This window comes from Pristis pectinata, chromosome 13 (genome assembly GCF_009764475.1).
Source record: "Pristis pectinata isolate sPriPec2 chromosome 13, sPriPec2.1.pri, whole genome shotgun sequence".
Taxonomy (NCBI): Eukaryota; Metazoa; Chordata; class Chondrichthyes; order Rhinopristiformes; family Pristidae; genus Pristis; species Pristis pectinata.
The window spans coordinates 3,206,948-3,229,616 of record NC_067417.1 but is presented as its reverse complement, the minus strand read 5'-3'; the positions used below and the strand labels follow the sequence as shown (position 1 = coordinate 3,229,616).

At 43.6% G+C, this 22,669-nt stretch overlaps 1 protein-coding gene across 1 annotated transcript in view; it reads right to left on the bottom strand.

The window, feature by feature from the left end:
- The window catches only part of dync1li2 (dynein, cytoplasmic 1, light intermediate chain 2), a 90,525-nt gene that overhangs the window by 37,889 nt on the left and 29,967 nt on the right, over window positions 1–22,669 (bottom strand). Inside the window, exons 5-6 of the mRNA XM_052028156.1 lie at window positions 9,772–9,938; window positions 890–983 (exon numbers count right to left, since the gene is read on the bottom strand). Coding sequence (XP_051884116.1) covers window positions 890–983; window positions 9,772–9,938 — 261 coding nt within the window. The remainder of the gene's footprint in view (window positions 1–889; window positions 984–9,771; window positions 9,939–22,669) is intronic.

Genomic DNA, 22,669 nt, shown 5'->3' with positions numbered 1-22,669 from the left:
TAGCTAGGGCTGGATCAGGAACCTGGGCCAAGTGGTTTCTTCCCTTAGCTACCACGTTTATTCTTCACAAATATATTATCCTTGCATGTTATTTCTATGTATGTGACTTCCCAGGTTCTATCACCACCAGTCTTTTAGTAGGCAAATTAAACATTTACACTGATATATGACTAGTACTACCACCAAAGCCAGGGTCCAGACCATGTACAAGTCTGCAGTGGAGCCAGGATCGGGAACATGGGTGGCTGTGAGAACAAGTCTGCTGCTTGTTGCTTCTGTGGTCACCACTAGCTACCGCTTGTGGTGGATGGTGAGAATAGTTCAAGGCACGTCAAATCTCCTCCCTGTAAGGATGCAATAAATCAAAAGCACTTTACACTAAAATGGATTTTGTTTTTTTTTGTTCTAATTGTGTTTTCTTGTGAAAATTGGAATTGGAAAATGGTGTTTAATTTATGTTTTTCTTGTGAATGCTGCTTATATGATGCTATGTGCCTGTGATGCTGCTGCAGGTAAGTTTTTCATTGCACCTATGCACACATGTACCTGTGCATCTGACAATAAACTCGACTTTGACTTTATTTTGACAAGCTTAAACTGACATAGAAGCCATTATATCCACACTTTGCCACTGTAGCCTAAATGGCCTTCTCTGCAGCCTTAGAACATATTTTGTTATCCACATGAAATCAGAGACTGTAACGAGAAATTAGTGTGTATTTTTGCAAATGAAGACAGCAGCCAATTTGAGCACAAAGGTGGCACCTCTTGATGTCTGTCCTCTCTCTATCCACAACTAGTGGTGGGAGAAATTGCTAAGCAATGAGGCCCTACAGGAGGGAGGACAGTGGATCAATCACAGCAACACTTGTTAATACTCAAAGGATACACTCTAAGCAGAATTTACGAATATGTGACTGAATGAAATCAAAGTGCTCATCCCTGTAATCGTGTTCCTTCTCTAGTACACTGACAGCATCACACTGTAGGAGAGAAACAGGACAGATGAGCACAACGAATGGACAACACAAGACAATAGCAATCACGTAACAGAACGTAGCAACTAATCTACCACGGCTGTAGGAGACATTTGAACTCTTATAATTAACCTTTCTGCCCGTATCTAATGTATACATGGAGCATGTTTCTGGATAAGACTGCCATGTCAGGATTGCACGGACACAAAGCAGTATCTCCAACAGATGAAAAATTTTCTACACAGGACATTGTAGGTAGTGATGGTTTCTATTCCATCCACCTGCTTTACATTAAAACAGTTCTCTTAGCTTTGTTCATGCTTGGACACATGAACAATTTAGAGTCAGAGCTATTGAGAGATACAGGACAGAAACATGCTCTTTCAGTTCAAAGTCTGCACTGACCATCAACCACCCATCTTACATTAATTTTTTTATATTCTTCCCACATTTTCATCAACTCCCCCCAGATTCTACCACTCACCTACACTAAGGGCAACTTGGTGTGTCCAATAAACCCACATGTATTGAGGAAGTGGGAGGAAACCGGAGCACCTGGAGGAAACACAGACACAAGGAGAACGTGCAAACTCCACACCGACAGCACTGGAGGTCAGGATTGAACCCAGGTCTCTGATGCTGCAAGGTAGCAGCTCTACCAGCTGCATCTATTTGGCGAGGCGAGAATTCAGTATCCACCCTGTTCATCACCAGATGGAAGTAATAATGTTTTCCTGAACAATTTAGAGGTTTGATTTAACAGAGTGGACTACGAAACTATTAGAGGAAGCTGGGCAGGGATGGCAAGTTTCCCTCAGTGCAAGGTCAGTAAACCAGTTGGACTTTCTAAACAATCTCACAATTTCACAATCACTTTTACCATTGCCAATTTTTTTTTTAACGTCAGTCTCTAGATGTTTTCACATGTTACAATATCCAAGACATTGCATCAAATATCACAAGGCACCCAAATAATGAAAGTGATTGTACTGCAAAACAAAACAGTGCAAAGGACTGAGACACTCCTTTCACACAAACACAACATGAGCTATGGTACTAAGGCAAAGCACTGCAGATGTTGGAAATCTGAAATAAAAACTAAAATTGCTGGAAGCACTCAGTGTCTATGCAGAGAGAAATATTTCTGGTCAATGACCTTCTGCTATCATGAGCTACAGTGGTGCTACAGAATGAAGCCAAGCAACAGCACCAAAGCTCAGAGATGTCAATGAAGATCTTTAATTTTTATCCCTACTGGGGAAAACATATTTGTTCTTGACTTTGGGTTCCAACACAACACTGAAAATTCCAAGCACTTTGTGGTGGTGGAGGTGGGGAGGCGTGGAGTTGAGGATTATGTGAAGCAGAGTTGGAGGATCATGAAATTTAGATCATTTCATTGCTTCTTTACACAATCACTGCTTCAGCCCAAACTAATCAGTTCCATTTGGCAAGTAAGTAAAATGGCGTGGCAAGAATAGTTACATCGGAGGGTTTGCAGAAAAGATACACAAGGCTGTTGCCAGGACTGGAAAATTGTAGCTATGAGGAAAGGTAGGCTGAGACAAAACCAGAAAATCCCTCCTCCACAACACAAAACAGCCTTATTTTCTCACTTTTCAAGTTTTGATGAAACAGCACTGATTTAAACGTTGACTTTTTCTTCTCTCCACAGATGCCGAATGACCTGCTGCATAGCTCCAGCACTTTGTTTTTAGTTCAAATTTCCAGCATCTGCAGTATTTTGCTTTTAGACAGGCTGGGGTTGTTTCCTTTTGAAAAGAAAAGGCTCAGGGAAGATTTCATTCCGGTGCTTTAAATAAAGGACGATGCATCAAACACAAAAGCCCTATTGCCCTTAGCCTTAGGATCAAAGACCAGCAGGTAAAGTAACTGGGAGTTTTAGAAAGGAGGTGAAGTGATATAGTTTCACCCAGGTGGCAGGCATCTGGGTTGAAAGGTTGATGGAGGCAAATGTAGAAGACAATGGGAAGGGAGCTCTGGGGAACAAAGGGTTACTCTCTCTCTCTACCGGTAAACAGCCTGAGCCACCTGCTCGTGTAAGGAGTTGCTGAGCTTCAAGGCCACAAGGAAACAGGGTTGTTTTTGACTAACTGTGAAAGATGTGTTAACCTGTCTGGCTACACACAACAGCCTCGGCTTGACAATAGTGTGAGCTGGTCAAGCATACCCAAATATGGGTATGCCTGTGCAGTAGGTGGACACCCACCGGAGAACAATGTATTCCAGTTTGCTACCACCCTGTATTCCTTGAGTCGGGCCACGTGCAGGGAAGAGCAGCACTGACTGTTTGCTCCTCCGTGAACCCCTACTCCTGCTAGCGTTAAACAATAAAGAACTTTTTGTATGCTCCTTGGTTCTGCTATTGTTTGCCTTATTACAGCGTGGATCGACTTTCACACAAAAACCTCATATTTGGATGAAGAGTTGTGACCTGTGGGGCTATGGACCCACTGCTTGATTAGACTGGGCAGCACTTGCTAGCTGGTTCATTTCATCTCTCTACACATCACTCTGGAATCCATTCAATACAACTGCGAGGAATAATTTCCTACTCTGCTGCTGTTACTCTAGCTTCCGCTCCTTGTTCTCAGTGAACTTGTTACAGCGAGTCCAAGGGGAATGATGCAGGTACACTTGTAGATGAGCAAGTTCATGAGAAGGGAAAAGCAGCATTTATTGACAGCATTACCTAACAATCTGGAAAGATAAGAGAAAAAGAGGTAGGATTGTATTAAGTAGGATTGGAGGAGGCTAGAGTGAACTATCAACTGGTTCGTCTGTGCTCCCTTTTAGTTCATCCTCAATAGGTTTCCACAAACAAGTTAATCAATCCACTGTATAGTTATGGCTACAAATGAGACTGTAGATGCTGGAATCTGGATCAAAAATTAAGCTGCTGGAAAAACTTGATGGATCAAGCAGCATCTGTGGAGAAAAAGGGGTGGTCAACATTTCAGGTGCCAATCCAGGGCCTCGACCCAAAACATCGACCATCCCTTTGCCTCCGCAGATGCTGCTTGACCCACTGAGTTCCTCCAGCAGCTTATTTTTTTTTTTGCTGCTTTGTATAGTTATGGCTGCCAGAAAACACCAGCTCCACTTTTACAATACCAGTGCAATAAGACTCTTAACCTAGCATGCTTGGGACTTCAGTAATGCCATACAGGCAGATTTTCTGGACAAATGGACATCATTCCAATTAATACCCAACATACTTCTGTTGTATTTGTTTTTTAAAGGATGTTACACAGTAGTAAAATAAATTTTCCAGAGACCTAGTGTCGAACAACTGGGATGCTTAAAGAAAATGGACATTAATTAGAGTTTCACTGTAGCTTGCAGAGGGAGGAATGACAATGATCCACTAGATACTGAAGCCCAGTTTGATACATCAGCCATTCTCAGCACTGGCAGGAAGAGGGGAACTGAGAAATACACACAGGGGAATACCACTGGTCCCATCTGATGCCCAAAATAATGAACAATTCATTTAAATCAAGGAGAAGCAAGCTTTCCAGAATGATTTTGATCTGCAAATGGGGGAAAAAAAAAATCACTCTGTACATTGCATTGATCAGTCAAGGTAATCCAAGAACAGAGAAATGCAAGAACAGTAGGTCAAAAGCATTAATCTCTGGCAAACTGATCTCAATACCCAGACAATTGAGACCCATTCCTGTTCATGTTTCTTACTTGCTGGTTTCACCCGATGAAATATTGAGCTCCTGAAGGCTTCGAGTTATTTCTGGTGATGTTGAGTTGGCAGAGGTGTGACAATAGTGACAGCATGCAACATAGCAGCGCAGTGGTTACATTACTACACTTGTAATCCAGGGAATGGACAAGTGACCCTGAGACACAAGGTCAAATCCCATCACAACAGCTGGGGATTTTAAATACAGTGAAGCAAATAAATCTGGAATTAGTAATGGTGACAATAAAACAACTGTTTGATCACAAAAACCTCTCTAATGTCCTACAGGGAAAGAAATTTATCACCTCTTCCCAGTCTGGCCTCTGTGCATTTCCAGACAGAGATGGTTGACTGAAAACTGTTGTCTGAAATGGTGCATCCAACAGCATCGCAACTGTAGCTGCCCTCAAGCAATCAACTCACTTCCACCTCCCCAGGAGCAATAACCTCTGATCTTGGAGGAAACATTCCTATCCATTGAACCAAAATAAAACATCCCGAGCTTTGCTTCTCCAGAACAAATGTCTCTTAATTATTGCCTGAATGCACAAATAGAAAATAACTCAGACAGTTCAAGTGGCTGGGGTATTCCAAATTATTAAGAGACAGACCAGCATAGATAGATTCTGACGATTGAAGGGGACGTGATACATGCAAGGCCTTTCAGGTAGTCCCCCACTTTATTTCAGACTTTGCATTAGTGAAGAGAACCCAGCATACATGAAATACACAAATATTAAAAACAAGCATTAAATTGAAAATGAAAAGAACTGGGAACAGGGCAACCAGTGGACCGGGACAGTCTCGATCAGGGGATAAACACCAGCACAGTTGAGTTGAATCGTCTCCCACACGGTACAGAATGCAATGCTTCCCCATGTATTGCAGCAACCCATCGCAGTACCTGATCTTTGCCAGGAGATGTCACTTTGAGACTAAGCGATGGTACAGCAGTAGGGCAGTACTGCATGGATTGGGCTGCTGGGTCTGTGTGCTCACCTCAGACTACAACCAATCTGAAAAGGCAATAGTGGGCCAAGGTAATGTCTGCTTGGCACTCACATCCATCCAGTCACTGGCAACAGTGCAACACCTCACTGTCAAGCCCACAAGGTAGTTCATGTGCAACAGTCACCCTTAATAAACGAGGGTGCACACAGACAACTTCCACCCCTCGATGTAAAGTCTGAATCATGAAAATTCAGGACCCTCAGGACAGCACTCACATGGGTGGACCAGAACAGTGTTCCACTGTCATAGCCCAGCTACTTAAACACCAACAATGACATCACTGGCCTGAGTGAGGCACATGTAGCCAGATGGCCAGCTCAATAAACACAAGGTGGTGGGTACACCTATCCCTTGTTGTCAAGAGGTTGAGGTGATTTGCATGTAACACTATTTGGGGAATTCTTGGTGCAGCAGGAATGAAAAAGAAATAAGTATCAGAGTCAATGTGAAACAAAATGTTGTGAGGAATGGTTTTTTAAGATCTTGCTTTTCATGATTTCTTTCAATATTAAATAAACTTTCATGCTTATTACACAGAAAATACAGAAAAGGTGAAATTGAAAGTCAAAAAGCCCTATCATAACTGGGAGGTTACTTGTGTTCCCTTTTGTGAAGATGCAAAGTTTGGGTGTTGCTAATAGTCTTCCAGGTCATCTCTTGGTGGCTAGCCTCACACTTGGGGTGGCTGCTTGAGATCTTGACTGGCTGCCATTGTCATTAAAGCCAACCCCAGCATGAGTCAATCCAGTTCATAAAGATAAATAACAGAGAAACAAAGGACTGCAGATGCTGGAATCTAGATGAAAAACACGATGATGCTGGAGGAACTCAGCAGGCCAGGCAACATTCGTGGAGAAAAGCAGGCAGTCAACATTTCGGGTCAGGACATGTTTGCAGCCTCTTTGGCCTCCAGCAGATGAGGAGTGCAGACAGACACCATCCACGGATGCTGTGTTGGAAGGGAACGTATAAGAGGGGGAAGGGAATAGAGGGTTATGATTATGGTTGGCTATGAGGAGGCAGCTCAGGGGGAGCATAAACACTCACATAGAATTGTGGACCAGATGATTTTTGTATTAAAGAAAGGGAAAGTGCCCGAAGCACACAACAGCTCAGACAGTATCAATGGAAAGGGAAGCAGAGTTAATGCATTTAGTTGGAGGGCTACATCAGAACATCAACTCTACTTCTCTCCACAGATACCACCTGACGTGCTGTTTCCAGTATTTTTAGTTCTTTTCATATTTCCAGCATCCTCTCCCCCCACAAAAAGGTAGCCACATACACTTTGCCTGTTTCTAGCACAGTAGAGATGAACCAACCACAGAATAAGCAGGGACTTTCCTGATCTGAATGAGTCAGCCTCCAGGTCACTGGTCTACTCAAACACACTAGGATAACCATTAGCAACGTGCAAACTTTGTCTTCCTCAAATGTCACAAGATAATTAACTTCCCATGTTAGCATGTTTGGGTCTGGCAGTTGGGGGGGGGGGGGGGGGGGCTGAGGAGAGAAGGGGGCAGAAACTGAAGAAAAATCAGTATTTGTAAAGAGAAACTTCAGCAAGGAAATTAAATGGGGCTAAAGGCCAACAAATTGCCTGGGCCTGATAATCCACATCCCAAAGCCCTGCAAATAGTGGAAGCAATGGTGGTCAATCCTCAAACCTTTTAGACTCTGGAGCAGTTCCTAAAGATTGCAGTATGGCAAATGTAACCCTACAATTTTGAAAAGGAGGAAGGGAAAAAAAAAAAACAGGAAGTTACAGACCAGCAAGCCTAATGTTGGTAGTGTGGAAAAAGTTGTCTAAATAAAAGATACAGTAACAAATACTTGGACAGCATTAACAGGATTGATCAAAGTCAGTATGGGTTTGTGAAAGGGAAATCATACTTCACTATCTCACTGGAGTTTATTTTTTGAGGATGTAATGAATGGAATAGATAAGGGAGAAACAATGAACGTGCTGTATTTAGATTAAGACTTTTGATGAAGTCCCACAAGAGATTAATATGCAAAATTAAAGCCCATGGGATTGAGGGATGGGCAGTGGAATGGATAGAGAATTGGTTGGTAGAAAGGAAATAGCAGGAATTGAAGTGTCTTTTTCCCCCCCAGGGTGACTCGTGGGTTCCCTTGGGACACAGCTGTTAACATAGTTCCCTTATCTAAACCAATGATGTAAATGTAACATCCCTAAATTTGCAGAAAGCTGGTGGGAAGGGAGGGCAGCACAGGGACAAAGCGAGGAAGATGCAGAGATTTAGGCAAATGAGGTGAGTGGGCAAACATATGGCAGATGGCTTAACATGGAGAAATGCGAGATTTTCCTCTTTGGTTTTAAAAAGAAAGATTATTACTTGAATAGAACAGAACAGTCCAGCACAGGAACAGGCCCTTCAGTCACAATGTCTGCGCCAACCATGATGACAATTTAAACTAATCCCATCTGCCTGCATGTAACCAACATCCCTCCATTCCCTGCCTGCTCCAGTGCCTGTTTATGGTGATCGGTTGGGGAAAGGGATGTGCAACAAGACCTGAAGCCCTTGTCATTAAAAGCAAGCATTCAAATGCAGCAAGCAGCTGGGGAAAATGGCACATCAGCCTCTGTTGCAGAAGGATTTGAGTACAGATGCAAGGTGTCTTACTGCAGTCGTACGGGGCCTTGATGGCACTCCATCTGGAGTTGTGTGTGCAATATTGGTGGTATTATCTAGGGGAAGATATTCTTGCCATGGAGGGAGTGCAACCAAAGTTTACTGGACCAATTTCTGCAACTGATATACGAGGAGAGATTGGGTTAGTTTGTTCGCTGGAGAAGAACGAGGGGTGATTTCATGGAAACCCATTAAATTTTAACAAGAATCCAGATTTAGGGTTCTCAGCCTCAGGATATCTTTTTTTTAAAATAAAAGGACAGATCAGGAGAAGTTTCTTTGTCCAAAACCTGTAGAATTCTGTACCACAGAAGCAGGGGAGACAAAATCATTATCGTCTCAAAATGAACTGGTCATTGACTTCAGAAAGGGGTGGGGGGGGGGTGCACATGCTCCTGTCTACGTCAATGATGCTGAGGTCAAGAGGGTTGAGCACTTCAAGTTCCTAGGTGTGAACATCACCAAAAGCCTGTTCTGATCCAACCACAGACGCCACAGCCAAGAAAGCTCACCAGCGTCTCTACTTCCTCAGGAGGCTCGAGAAATTCGGCACTTCCTTGTCAACCCTCACCAATTTTTATCAATGCACCCCAGAAAGCATCCTGGTTTGGTACTGCAACTGCTCTGCACAGGACCACAAGAAACCGCAGAGAGTTGTGGACGCAGCTCAGCACATCACGGAAACCAGCCTCCCCTCCATGGACTGTCTACACGCTGCCTCGGTAAAGCAGCCAGCATAATCAAACACCCCTCCCACCCTGGGCATTCTCTTCTCCCCCCTCCCATCGAGCAGAAGACAAGACTACTGAATGGTTCCCTAGTACGATAAGATGGAATCTTGACCACAATCTACCTCGTTATGAGCTTGCACCTTATTGTCTGTCTGCACTGCACTCTCTCTGTAGCTGTTACACTTTATTGTCCATTCTGTTATTCTTTTACCTTGTCACTTCACAGTCACTGCAGTGTCTCTACTGTTTTATCTTGTACTACCTCTACCTTGTATTCTGTATGAATGGTATGCAAGACAAGTTTTTCCACTGTACCTCGGTACATGTGACAATAATAAACCAGTTCCAGTTCAGAAGTGGATATATATTTTTTATTGCTAAAGGGATCAAAGGATATGAGAAGGGGGGAGAACTGGGTACTTAAGAAGATGATCAGACGTCAACAGCGGAGCAGGGCTATATGAAGAGCTAACAAACTGACAGGAAAGTAGCAGGCCTAATCCTGCTCCCATTTTCTATGCTTCTATTATTGTAAAAAAAAACACTGCCCTTGAAACAATCCTGAAGTACTACAACCTTTAGGCAAATTCTGTCATCTCATTCTCTAAACAACTCTACGTTGACAAAGTTGTGTTTTCTTGTAACACTGGGAGTGTGTGTGTCAACAAACCTACCTTTGTGCAGACGACCAGTACCGGGATGCCCAGGTTGTGCGTAAGTACATTCTCACCCAGTGGCAAGACAACCTCCTCATCTTCCTGACCAGGCACGGGAGCTCTCCTCTGTGGGGATCCATGAGATCCTTCCTCAGGCTCTACATACTCCTGGAATTCTTTCACCACTGGAAGCAGAGAACAGAAAGAGCATAAAACCATGAGGGAAATGACATCCAAGCCAGGGTTCACACTTGAAAATCATGAGCTGGCCCTCACTCTATTCAACTTCCACCGACAGGAATTGTTAGCACAGATTGAAAACTGGCTGTCACAGAAAATAGAGCAGGAATAAACGGTTTTTGCTTCAGGCTGGAAGGATATTCAGTGGAGTACTCCAGGGATCACTTCCTGGCCCTCTATTGTTTACTACTTTAACAACCTGATGGATGGAATAAAATGGAAGGTTTCCAAGTTTGCCTATGATACGAAAACAGATGGAAGGCCATGCTGTGATGAGGACAGTGAATCCGCAATGGGATAAAGATAAAGTGCGTGGGTGAAAACTTGACAAATAAAGTTTAACATGGGGAAGCGTGAGGTATTGCATCCCAGTAGAAAAGAATCAAAAAGGCAAATTACTCAAATGGAGAGGCTGTGAGTGAGTGAAATTCAGAGGGATCTAGGGGTTCAAGTGCATGAATCACAGAAAGTTAGCAGGTAGGTTCAACAAGTATTTAAGAAAGCAAATGGCATTTATCGCAAAGCAGTTGGGCTATTTTTTATTCATTCAAGGGATGCAGGCTTCATAGGCTGAGCTAGCATTTAATTGCCCTATCTCTAATTGCCCTAGAGAAGGTGGTGGTGAGCTGCCTTGAACCACGGCAGTCCTTGAGGTGTGGGTATACCCACGATGTTGTTCAGGAGGGAGTTCCAGGATTCTGACCTAGTGATGGTGAAGAAAGTGGGGAGGTTTTGTCACAGTTCCACAGGGTGCTGATGGGGCCACATCGAGAATATTATACACAATTTAGGTCTCCTTATTCAAGTAAAAACATATAGTAGCAATCCAGAGGAGATTCACCATGAAAAACACTGATGCTGGAGGAACTCAGCAGGCCAGGCAGCATCCATGGAGAAAAGCAGGCGGTCAACATTTTGGGTCAGGACCATTCTTTAAGGACTGAAGATAGGAAGAGGGGAAGCCTAATATATAGCAGGGAAAAGCAGAACAGTGATCGGTGGACAAAAGAAGGGAGGTGGGGTGGGCACAGGGTGGTGTGCCTACGTATCCAACACATCATTCTCTGCTACTTCCAATGGGACCCCACCACCAAGTACATCTTCTCCTCCCCACCCCTTTCTGCCTTTCACAGGGACCGCTCTCTTTGCAACTCCCTAGTTCACTCTGCCCCACCCTGCCCCCTCCACCACCCCGGAAACTTTCCACTGCCCCCGCCATAAGTGCAACACCTGCCCCTCCATCACAGGACCCAAACAGTCCTTTCAGGACAGACAGATTCACCTGCACCTCCCTTAATATCTACTGCATTCAGAGCCACATGTGTGGCCTCCTCTATATTGGTGAGACCAAACGCAGACTAGAAGACTGTTTCGCAGAACACCTGTGCTCTGTCTGTAACCACGATCTGCATCTCCCCGTTGCCAGTCACTTCAACTCCCCCTCCCACACTGTCACAGATATGTCAGTCCTCAGCCTCCTCCACTGCCAGGAGAATTCCAAGCGCAAACTGGAGGAACAGCACCTCATTTTCCATCTTGGAACCTTGCAGCCCAACAGCATGAACATTGAATTCTCCAACTAAGTAACCCCCCCCCCCCCCCCCCACCATGCTTCTTCTCTTCTTCCTTTTCCTAGCCTCTCTTTACCTTTGACCAATCCCCCAGTGGATCTGCTCTCCCCTCCTCCTCCACTTATCACCATCTTTGACCTGCATCTACCTATCACCACCTTGTGTCCACCCCACCTCTCCTCTTTTGTCCACCTATCACTGCTCTGCTTTTCCCTCCTATATATTGGGCTTCCCCTTTTCCTATCTTCAATCCTGAGCAAGGGTCCTAACCCAAAACGTTGACCACCTGCTTTTCTCCACAGATGCTGCCTGGCCTGCTGAGTTCCTCCATCTGCAATATCTGCTCTCCACCAGCATCTGCAGTCCTTTATTTCTCCGGAGATTCGCCAGCCTGACTCTTGGGATGACAGGTTGTCCTATCAAGAGAGGCTCGACAGTTTGGGTCTGTATTCCTCTAAATTTAGAAGATCCCAAGGGGGTTTGACAGGGTAGGTGTTGAGATGTTTCCACTAATGGGAGAGGGGACATAGTTGTGAAATAAGGGGCTAGTGTTTCGAAATTTCTTCCCTCAGAGGGCAAGGAAGCTCTGGAATTCTCTGAGGTGGAGAACGGTGGAGAGCAGATCATTAGATGTATAAGGCCAAGATCGATACATACTTGAAAGATAAAGGAATTGAAGATTATAAGTAACTACCAAGAAGAGGGGTTAAGCCAGTATAGATGAACTACGATTATACTGAATGGCAGGGCAAGTTTGTAGAGCCAGTTGACCTACTCCTGCTCCTATTTCTCAAGTTGCATTGTGTATTCCAACCCAAGCCCTCCTTTCTCTGACCCCAGTTCCCTTGCAAATTCAAAATATACCCAATCTCAGCTTTAAATTGGAAGCAGAGGAAAGTGGAGCCAAAGTATCTGCTCAGCACAACCACCGAATGACAGAGCATACTCAGGGGGCTGACCGACTCCTGCACTATTAGGTTCTTAACAGATTCTAATTCAGTTCCTTTGCAAAAACGCATCAACTCAACCACAAATTTCCACTTTAACCAATAATTTGCATCACATCCTTGCTGTTCTCTGGGGAGAAAACATTCGTATAATCTTGCCACTTCAGGTTGTAAATGTTATAATTGGGTTGTAAGTCTACCATTTAAGAAATTTACAACGTTCACAGCTTTCACCAAAATTACGCAAAAATATGAAAACATAGTGGAAGTCAGTCATATATACCAAAAGTGAACTGTTGATTTTCAGTTTTGAGGGTAACAGACAGTGCCCGAATCACTTTTCTCCTTTCACACACACAACCTAAAGAAAGAAATTAGAGCAAAAGAGACCACAAAATATCATAAGAATCAGAGTTATACAGTACAGAAGCAGGCCTTTTGGCCCAACTCATCCATGCTGACCAAGGTGTCTTCCTGAGCTAGTCTCATTTGTCTGCGTTTGGCCCATATCCCATGTACCTGTCCAAATGTCTATTCAACATTGTAATCGTACCCACCTTTACCACTTCCTCTACCAATACCCACCACCCTCTCTGTGGAAAAACTTGCCCTCTGATCCCTTTTAATTCTCTCCCTTTAAACCAAAGCCCTTACTCTGGCCACCACACTATAGGAAGGATGTAGTTGTGCTGCAGAGAGTGTAGAGGAGATTCACCAGGATGTTGCCTGGATTAGAGGACTTAAGTTATAGGGAGAGATCGGATGTTGGGTTCGTTTTCCCTGGAGCAAAAGGGGCTGAGAGGTGATCCAACAGAGATATAAAATTATAGATAGTCAAGAATCCTTTTCCTTTTGTAGGGGTATCAAAAACATGAGGGCATAGGCTTAAGGTGAGAAGGGGTTTTAAAGGGGATGAGGTGCAAGATTTTTAAAAAAATATACAATGGCTGATACCTGGAACTCACTGCCAGAGGTGGTGGTGGCGGCAGCGTCAAATACAATCACTATGTTTCAGGGACATTTAGTCTGGCACTTAAATAGGCATGGCATAGAAGGATATCTAATTTGGGCAAATAAAATTTGTGCAGAGGGATGAAAAGGTGAGCATGGACAGTGTGCTGAAGGGCCAGTTTCTGTGTTTAATGACTCGTGTCCCTCCACCACCATCCCTCACCCAATCAATGAGAGTTCTGCAAGTTTTTTTTCCTCTGAGTTGTGGAAGAATCGAGGGACTTTGGCGTGCAGATCTATAGATCTCTGAAAGGAGAAGGGTAGGTAGATAGAGCAGTTAATGATTGGGTGGGAGTGGCGAATGGAAATGGGATAATTTCCTTTACTAATAAAAGTATAAAATATGAGCAGTGAGGTTACACTGGAACTGTTTAAAACACTCCTTTAACCAAACTGGAGTTACCATTGAAGATCTGAGTTGAGATAATTATGAGCACAACACCAGGACTGGAGAATTTTAGTAGTAAATGAAAATAAAAGACTGCAAATGCTGAAGACCCAAAATAAAAACAATAAATGGAGGAAATGTTCCAACCTCACCCCTCCACTCCCTGGCACTGCCCTCCACACCAATCCTAATATCACCATCAAACCCGCAGACAAGGGTGGTGCTGTTGTAGTCTGGCGGACTGAGGCCAGACATCAACTCTCAGACACCTCATCCCTCAACCTGGACCCCACCAAGCAGCATCAGACCGTTGTCTCCCACACTATCACTGACCTCATTGCCTCTGGAGACATCCCCTCCACAGCCTCCAACCCCAGTTCCCCTACCCTGCACTGTTTCTACCTCCTACCCAAGATTCACAAACCCAACTGCCCTGGTAGACCCCTTGTTTCTGCCTGCTCCAGCCCCATTGAACTTGTGTCCTCAGATCTTGACTCCATTTTGTCCCCCTTGGTTCAGTCCCTTCCTACACACGTCTGTGACACTTCACATGCTCTCCATCACTTCAACAGCTTCTAGTTCCCCAGCCCTGATCACCTCACTTGCACCATGAACATAGAGTTTCTGTACACTTCCATCACCCATCAGGAAGGCCTTAAGGCTCCCAGTTTCTTTTTCGATAACAGACCTAACCAGTTCCCCTCCACCACCACCCTCCTCCTCCCATGCAATGACTAACACAGAATAATACACCACTCAGTTCCTGCCAGCAGTCATGCAGCACTTGAACAATATCCCATTTTTCCTTAGCTAAATCTATTCCCTTCTCCCTTATATGCTGTTCTAACCTCCCCTTCTTTATCTATACTATTTGCTTCAACTTCACCCCCGGTAGCCAGTTCCAAATTCTCAGCATTTTTTCCTCTGATTTCTCTGTTAGATAGTCTCTAATTACGTTTTTTTCCCTGCAATGGAAACATTCTCTCTGTATAAAACCCTTTCATAATTTTAAAGACTGCCACTAGATCACCCCTCATGTTTCTTTTCTCAAGACATTTTCATAATGTGCACCCTTGCATTTCAGATATCATCTTTAAATCACTGCTCATTGTGGTAAATGCCCATAATCACAGCATGCTGTAATCTCTGGAGACTAACAAATCCATACCTCTGATATAGGGCCACTAGTAGCATAGGAAAGAATCAATGACAGTAAGAGCACAGGGGGTGGGGGTAATTTTACACACTCCAAGCATCCTTTGCCTGTACACCTTTGCCTGCAATTTTCTTCCACTATAGCTGCCAAGATGATGCCTTTTCTTTTAGGCTATGACTCACTTCCCATTGATCCCTGCAGCAATGACAGACAACTACAATGCCTGAAAGCAGCTACCATTCACAACTGTATCAGTCACGTTTTAACAAAAAAAAGGGGAAGAAACATCTTAAAAGTAAACAACCAAGTCTGCTATTTTCTTTGGGATCCCTGATGGACGATGTTTAACATTTCACCCATTTAGCACATCACATGTGAAATCCAATGTTTAGATACATCCTATAAATTTCTGACCATCTGTGCCTAAAACATTGTCACCTGCTCTCCCTACCAAAATCTAATGAGCTCCTAGTGTTGGTGTAATTTCCTGCTCTTGCTTTAGGTTTTGTTTTGCAGTGATTTACAGGGAAATATGACAAGGGAAATAACACACATTCACACCTTCATTTGAACTGTAATTCCAACCATCTTCTGTAACATTATCCAAGTGGGGACTGCAGTGATTAAACTAGTACAGCCTTTATGTCATCAGTGGAAAATGCAACACATTTAATCAAAATGTAACTAACAGCTGGATAGCACAACAGCTTTCTAAGATGTCAACACACAAGGCAAGTATTTCTCACCATTTTTCCCAAAGTACCACTTAGTTTTGCCCCTCTTCTGGAGAAAGAAAAACCAGAGATACTATCGATAAGTGGCTACCTCCTTTCAGGGTGATTATCAATACATTGGTCTAAATGAGGGCAGCAGGCTGAATGACTGCAATAGACACCAGCAGTCTTCCTGATCAGGGTCAATGATAAGAAAGGGTACACTCTACCCAACCTAAACATTTCCTGAACATTCTCTTCAAATAGAAGGTATTTTCATGGGTTTTTCCATGTTAGAGTTGTCAAAGGATTAGTTAGGCCATAAATAAAACAATACATACACATTTCTGGTATCATGCTACAGGAACAATGGGATAGCAATTGAGAGAATGTGCAGGAGATTTATAAGGATCCCAATGGGGAACTAATACATATTATCCTCGACCTGAAAACCAATTAGAGCCCAACTATGTACGTTTTTGCATATAATTTTCATTATCACACATGGGGGAGGGGGTTGGAGGAAGAGAATGAAATTGGGAGGGGACTGGAACTCAAGTCTATTCACAGTCCATGGGAAAGCTCTCTCTCCAACTGACTTGACTACAAAGGTGAATAAGAAAATTAGCTCAAATCTACTACCAAGGATGGTGTATTAGTAATCACCACACACATGGAAACATCCAATGTTAGATGATAACCCAAATAAATGAGATGGTTATCGGACCTCAGACCAAATCCACCAGGCAACACAACTTCAAAGGAGAGCTTTTAAGATCTGCACCATGTGGCTATTCTCAAGCTGTTACGTTAGCACCAGGAGCAACACACAAAATGCTGGAGGAACTCAGCAGGTCAGGCAGCATCTATGGAGGGAAATAAACAGTCGACGTTTCGGGTCGAGACCCTTCATTGGGACTGGTACATTAGCACAGATTGGGTTCACATGAAAACAAAGAAAAACAGAGAACAAGTATGTGAAGGTTTACCAGGTAGTTGCTCATGAGGAAAGTCATTTCCTCAGCTCTACCACGGCAAAATATCCACGACCCACAAATGACAACTTCCATGAGAGTCTTAAATCACTATGGTGTCCATTATCTGCTAAATCAGTTACGTGGAAGCTGATTAGTTCTTGCAAAGTTAATACCTGGCATCAGTCTCAGTTTTATCACTGTGAACCTGAAATATTGCATGTGGTAAAGAAATAAGAAAAATTGTAGATTTTCACAGAACATCCTCCAGAATCTTCGCTTGTTAGTTGCATTGGCAATTGGGCTTATTCAATACAAGTGAATTTATAAAACAAAAAAAAATCAAAAACTGGAATCTGTTCATTATTTGAGTAGGACAGTGTTTGAAAAATGCACTCTGTGACACAGCAGATAGACAAACTAAGCAATGACACAAAACTAACAGGCCATTTGGCCCATCAAATATGCTTCAACATTCAATACAATCATGGCTGATCTGCTACTTTAAAACCAGAGTCCTCTCCCCTCATATCCCTTAAGGTATTATGGGCACAAAAGGCATCTGTGGTAAAGAATTGCACAGGTTCAGCAACGGGTGAAGTAATTTCTCATTTCAGTTCCAAACGTCTTGCCCTAAATGTAATGGTTCCATTGTGTAACATTGAAACTGGCTTGGTGCCCTTAAGACCTCAACGTTCAAAGATGCACAGCATCAACTACAACCATAGAACATAACTTGTTTTAGTCTAGAACAGGTACAGATATTGGAACCTATATCAGCATACAGCAGTGTCAAAAAGACCCCATCAGGCAGTCCCATAAAATATGTGAGGAATTCAGATACTGAATCATAGGTTTTTTCCCCAGGGAAGTGGAACTAAAATCTAGAAAGTATAGGTTTAAGGTGAGAAGTGAAAGGTTTAAAAAGGGACCTGAGGGACAACTTCCTCTCACAGAGGGTGGTGCATATATGGAATGGAATCATTGAGGCAGGTACAATAACAATATTCAAAAGACATTTGGATAAGTACATGGATAGGAGAGGTTTACAGGGATATGGGCCTAACACATGCAAGTGCGCAGAGCTTGGTGGGCACCATAGTCGGCATGGACGAGTTGGGCCGAAGGGCCTGTTTCCATGCTGCATTACTCGATTACTCTATGACTGAATGCAAATAACTACATTTTGAAAGCTGAATGTATAATGGGGATCAAGGAGGATTATAATAAAAACTATTTATAAAGCAGCTCTGTGAAATCCTTTACTTATTATACTAGTTCAGTTGCCTACTCTAGGCTAATATGGAAACTGGTGATGCAAGAACAAACGCCTCAATTGGTAAATGGTCCATATTCAAAAGGCCCCACATTGAACCACTGGGGTGACTGCACCAGCCTCAACAAGGATGGTGAGAAGCAAAGCAGGAATTGGGGTTGCACACTGCTGAGCTTATTGGTGGGAAACCAAATATCCCAATAAAGTTTCTCATTCCTGATCCCAGCTGCTGGAGAAAGCAAATGACTTGATGGCCTAGATTCTGCTGGATTTTGCGCAGAAGTCCCAGCATTTTTTTCAGCAGCACGAGCGCCAGCGTGTTTCAGGATTCAAGACAAATGTGGAAGCCCCTAAAATTATTGGCCAAGCTCCATTACTGATTTCTTGGCTATGCTCCATTGAACTCCACATGGGAAAGGGAAGAATGTTTAAATTAAACACATTAAAAGGAAATGAAAAAGTACCAGAGTAAATTTTCATTAGATTATCTATATCTATATATATCTATATATATCTATATATATCTATATATATATCTATATATATATCTATATATATCTATATATATCTATATATATCTATATATATATCTATATATATCTATATATATCTATATATATATAAAATCTTTAACTTTTTTTAAATCACTTTACTTAAATGCTTGACTATTAAAGACATACAGAAACATTAGAAAAAACATTGGCAGATGGCAAAGCTGGGGGCAGGACTTCACTGTCTATCAAAAGTTTCCAAGAATTTCATTGGAATGACGTTCTGTTCTGCCCACGTCACCCAATTACATTTTTCAAGGCTCTGCCACTGCTTTTGGTGCTATGTTGCTCAGTTCCAAGGCCACCTCAGCCAATGTGATTGGATTCCCACGTCCAGAGAAGGCAAGCTCAGAGGAACACAGGATATTAGTGAGCCCAGTGCAGGGAAAAAAACTCTGGGTTGGTGTCTTTAACAGTTAAAAATAACCTCAACAATGTAATAGACATACAATAATACAGGCACTAAAAAGGAAAAAAGTTAGTCCATAGAACAATACAGCACAATACAGGCCCTTCGGCCCACCACGTTGTGGCGACCTTCAAACCACACCTAAGACTATCTAACCCCGTCCTCCCACATATCCCTCTATCTTAAATTCCGCCATATGCTTATCGAACAATCTCTTGAACTTGACCAACGTATCAGCCTCCACCACCACCCCAAGCAGTGCATTCCATGCACCAACCACTCTCTGGGTGAAAAACCTCCCTCTGACATCTCCTTTGAACTCCCACCCCCCCCCCCCCCATTACCTTAAAGCCATGCCCTCTTGTATTGAGCATTGGTGCCCTGGGAAAGAGGCACTGGCTGTCCACTCTATCTATTCCTCTTAATATTTTGTACACCTCTATCATGTCTCCTCTCATCCTCCTTCTCTCAAAGAGTAAAGCCCTAGCTCCCTTAGTCTCTCCTCATAATCCATACTCTCTAAACCAGGCAGTATCCTGGTAAATCACCTCTGCACCCTCTCCAACACCTCCACATCCTTCCTATAACGAGGTGACCAGAAATGGACACAGTACTAAGAACAAAAATTTTTCCAGCTGTACTGACCAAGATTATCATTCAGACAGCAAGACCAAGAGAGCTTATCCCACTCCCGTTGATGTAACAGTCAGTGACTGCTCCTTACCTGACTGATTGTAGAGTTATAGAGAGATACAGCACTGAAACAGGCCCTTCAGCCCACCAAATCCATGCTGACCACCAGCCTTCCATTTACACTAATCCTACATTAATCCCATTTTATTGTCCCTGACCAGTACTGCCACCCCTCCTCCTCTTCTGCCCCCCTCCCTATCCCTTTTAAAACACTAAACCAAGAATATTCAATATCCATTCCTGCCCTGATGTCAGCCATGTCTCTGTGATAGCCACAATATCATAGTCCCATGTACTTATCCAAGCCCTCAGTTCATCTCCCTTATTCCTGATGCTTCTTGCATTTAAGTAAATGCACTTTAGCCCACCCGCCTTACTACTTTTATAGCCTGTACTCTGCTTCTCCTTCCTCAAAGCCTCTCTACCTGTTAGATCTGACCTTTCCCCATCTTCTTCCTCTGACCTACTCCTCTGGTTCCCATCCCCCTCACAAACTAGCTTAAACCCTCCTGAACCACCCTAGCAAACCTGGCTGCAAGGATATTGGCCCCCCTCAGGTTCCAGTGTAACCCGTCCTCTCTGTACAGGTCCCACCTTCCCCTGAAGAGATCCCAATGATCCAAAAATCTAAAAACTTCCCTCCTGCGCCAACTTCTCAGCCATGCATTTGTCATCTCCTCCTATTCCTACCTTCACTATCGCATGGCACTGGCAGCAATCCCAAGATTGCTACCCTTGAGGTCCGCTTCTTCAGCCTTCTGCCTAGCTCCCTAAACTCACTTTTCAGGACCTCATCCCTCTTCCTATGTCGTTGGTACCAACATGAACCATAACTTCTGGCTGTTCTCCCTCCCTCTCAAGCATCTTATGGACCCGATCAGAGATATCCCAGACCCTGGCACCTGGAAGGCAACATACCATCCGGGATTCATGCTCACTGCCACAGAACCTCCTATCTGTTTCCCTGACTATCGAGTCCCCTATCACTACTGCCTTCCTCTTCTCCTCCCCTCCCTTCTGAGCAGCAGGAGTGGTCCCAGTGCCATAGACCTGGCTTCTGCTGCTAGGCCCCTGCAGATCATCCCCTCAACAGCTTCCAAAGCAGAAAATCTGTTATTGAGGGGAACAGCCTCCAGGGTCCTCTGCACTATCCACCTGTTCGTTTTCTTTTTCCTTTTCTCTCCCCTAACAGTGACCCTTCTATCTACTTTCTGGACTCCAGGAGTAGATGCTCTAAGGGGGGGGGGGGGGTGACCATCTCCTGATGTACAGTATCTACATAACTCTCCCCCTCCTGATGCTCCGCAGTGTTTGAAGCTGCAACTCCAGCTCATCAATTTTGAGCCGAAGTTCCTCCAGCCTCAAGCACTTACTGCAGATGTGGCCATCGTGGACTACAGCAAGGTCCATGAGCTCCCACATCAAGCAACTGCAGCACACCACCATGTCCTCCAGCTGACTAATATTTTTCCCCCCTACCTAGTTTTTTCCTACTTAAATATTTCTAACAGATAACAGGGAAAACTTACCTTTGCCTACCAGCTACTCACCTGCCTCACCCCTTTAAGCCGAAGCCCAAAGCACTCTGCTCCCTCTTACTCAGCTGCCTGCTCCGACGCCAAGAAGGTTTTAAACAGCAAAGGAAAGATGCACAACTGAAGTAATTTGAAAAGGAAATTGCAAGGATTAGCCTAAACAGTTAATAAAGGGTGACCAGTAGACCAGTGGATAAAGGGAATGAGAGAAATGCAGAAAACCAGAAATGCAGGAATGGACAAATACTGTCCATTTGTTTGGATGAACACAAAGGCCAAGGCACTATTCAAAGGAAAGCATGGAGTTAAATGCATCTAGACTCATTGTACAAGAGCCCATATGTATAGAGAACCAGAGGGTAACCATACCAGCAACCCTACCAGGAGTCAATGGCTTCAGGAAGCAGGAGAATATTGAGGAAGAAAGTCCTGTATTATGTCACTTTATGCTACTAACCAGCACTAACATACTGAACTACTTAAATGAGTCTCATTTTTACAAAGAAAAATGTAAATCTAGTTCTGGTTTCCATTTTAATGGTAATCCTTCGGCACAGAGGATTAGATGCTCAGTAGCAAAGATTGCATATGATGTCATCTCCTTGGCACCCAGTGTACTGCAGTCAATACAAGCTTTGTGTGTTAAAAGCATGAGCTCATCTTTCCTAGTGAGCGAGTCTATGTGCATACCTACCACCCCATACAAAACAATTATCCTGGGGAGTTGGTAACCCATGCTGACCCCTGCTACTATGCAAAATCTTTCACACGTCTGGGAAAATCTGCACGGTCTTGTGTACATTACTGAAGATTTTCTGAATTTATGCAGTTGTTGCCAAAAAATTTAAACCTTTCCAGCAGAACAGTGAATGAGAACAACTCACCCCAGCGCCATCCAGTGGAAGGTTCCTATGGGACAGGAGTCATGGTACAAATCACAGCTATTTCCAGATTCAATTCCCCATGCCAGGAAAGTTCTGGAGAAACAGCAGCTGGAATTTACCATCAGCACCACGTTGATCAGGTTACTGAATCATTCCACAGCCCAAAAATGAGCTGGAGACAGGAGATGGACAGATGGGAAATTTATATTGTTATTTAGATATTACAATACACAAGGCTGCATAGTCCATCGAATCTATGCCAGCTCCCAGCAGAGCAATCATATCAGTTCAATTCCCACTCCACTGGTTCCCTGGACCCTGCAACTTATTCTGCCCATCAACTTCCTTTCATTTTGCCACTTACCTAAACAGAGGGGTAATTTGCAGTAGCTAATTAATCTATTTGCACGTCATTGGGAAGTGCGAGGAAACCTGATCATCCAGCAAAAACCCCACACAAGCAGGGGGGGGGGGGGGGGGGGAACATGCGGATTCCATACAGTGAATCCGAGGTCAGGATTGAACATGGGTCCCTGGAGCTGAGGTATTATATGTTGAGCCACTGCTA